This window comes from Teleopsis dalmanni, chromosome 1, assembly GCF_002237135.1.
Source record: "Teleopsis dalmanni isolate 2A chromosome 1, ASM223713v2, whole genome shotgun sequence".
NCBI classification, from domain to species: Eukaryota; Metazoa; Arthropoda; class Insecta; order Diptera; family Diopsidae; genus Teleopsis; species Teleopsis dalmanni.
In genome coordinates, this window is record NC_051846.1 from 24,162,509 (window position 1) to 24,164,290 (window position 1,782).

At 24.6% G+C, this 1,782-nt stretch overlaps 2 protein-coding genes across 4 annotated transcripts in view; one reads left to right on the forward strand and one right to left on the reverse strand.

Annotated features, from left to right (window-relative positions):
* LOC119668633 (transmembrane protein 134) overlaps positions 1-1,782 on the reverse strand; it is a 290,194-nt gene that overhangs the window by 97,241 nt on the left and 191,171 nt on the right. The gene's annotated exons all lie outside the window — the stretch shown is intronic.
* The window catches only part of LOC119673196 (bumetanide-sensitive sodium-(potassium)-chloride cotransporter-like), a 2,803-nt gene continuing 1,710 nt past the window's right edge, over positions 690-1,782 (forward strand). The window contains exon 1 of the mRNA XM_038084432.1: positions 690-721. Within this exon, the coding sequence (XP_037940360.1) occupies positions 690-721 (32 nt within the window). The remainder of the gene's footprint in view (positions 722-1,782) is intronic.

Consider the following 1,782-nt stretch of genomic DNA (forward strand, 5'->3'; position numbering starts at 1 on the left):
CCAACGTACTTTTTGGGAAAATATGTAAAAACTCTGAAAATGTGAATGTTACTGTAAATTGCAATCATTGATATGTAAATCTGTTTTACAAATTTCCTAAGAGAACATTTAAGACCATTGTGATTTTGTTGACATAAGATTTTTGTTTCTTTTATGTTGAGTTCATCAATCCTTCTTTTCAAGTTCAATGTCATGCAGTTAGTTAACAAACTCTTTTATAAGAAAACATTTACACGGATCCGTTGGGACTTAAAACTTTCTTATATTACTTAGAGTTTAGTGTGTGTGAATTTGCTAAATGAATTCAGTTTTCTAAACTGAAAAAATTGCTGCGATGAAAAGTTTTTAATAAACAGACTGTTAGCATTTTTTAAATATTTTGTCAATTCAAAAATTATTAAAATATCTATTTTCTTTATTTTACACATAATCAGTAATTTGTATAAGACTTAAAGACCCCATATAAATTCAAAATTTTAATTAAAAATTAAATTTATAACTATTTAATTTTTTTTTCTTACAAAATTCTTTTTTATTTAAGTATTATTTGACAGAATTAGGTACATGATATGTAAGGAACAAACTTTTTCGATATAATTATTTACCAAAATAATTAATATACAAAAAAAAAAACACTATAATAAATGCATTACACACTAAACATGTAAGTTTAGTAAAAGGACATAAAAATGTTATATTGCCATTCCGCAGGCGGTCCACAGTACGTATGAGTATTGTAAAAACCATTGTATACAAAACGATTAAATAGAATTATAGTAAACATAAAATATTTAGCTTTATTTTGATTAGGATATTTTTATAATACTTTTAAAATTTTATTTTTGAGTGCATTAAATTGAAAATTATTTTCTCATTAAATGATAGAATCAATAACAAAATCATACTACTACACTTTAAGTATATTTTTGAACAATTTTTAGAACAGCGACTTTATGTTATATACCAAACATGGAATTAATATATTTACATTTTAATGGAAGAATGAGTAAGTACATGACTTTTCCCTCTTCGGACAAAAAGGATCCCCTTGTTCAAAGTTTCGCACAGCATCTAATGATTCAGAGAGACTCGATTCTCCACTGTTGGAGTTACAGTTACTCAATGACATTTTGCAGAGTGAGATAGAGTTAAAAATCTCTTAAGTATATCAATATTATCAAAAAGGATCAAATGTTGACCTCTTTATAATATAAGTGAGTTGTCATTAAATGAATCTGAAGTTTTTTAATTAGTTTTCTACTTAATCAAAAAAAATTGCATATATTAGTACATATTTACAATTATATAGCATAAAAAGATATAATCTAATACTAAGCTGCCTGTATATACGGGTAAACAAAAATGTTTCATGAAAGTCACGTACAAAATTTTCATTCCCTTAATACGTTTGACTTACACATCAAATCAAAATTTATGAGGTTAAGAAAAGTCATTCTACATGAGAACTGGATGCACCAAATGCTGGAAGTGTTTTTTGTGTAATGTAGCAAATAAATCCCTGAGCACAATTTTAAATATACTGGAAATGTTTTCTTTTTTATGGTTTAAGTTTAGATATTGATGTTGAGAAAAGGTTTAAAAACTTGATTTCCGAATTTTACACAAATATTAGCTTAGCAAATTACTGAGATTATCATTATCTTTTTATAAAACATTTCAAATAAAGTGAATTTAAAAAAAATCATTTTTAATATATATTATGTATCTTAAAAACATATAGTAATTTATTAATTAAATTAATAGTTAACTAACAACTATGAT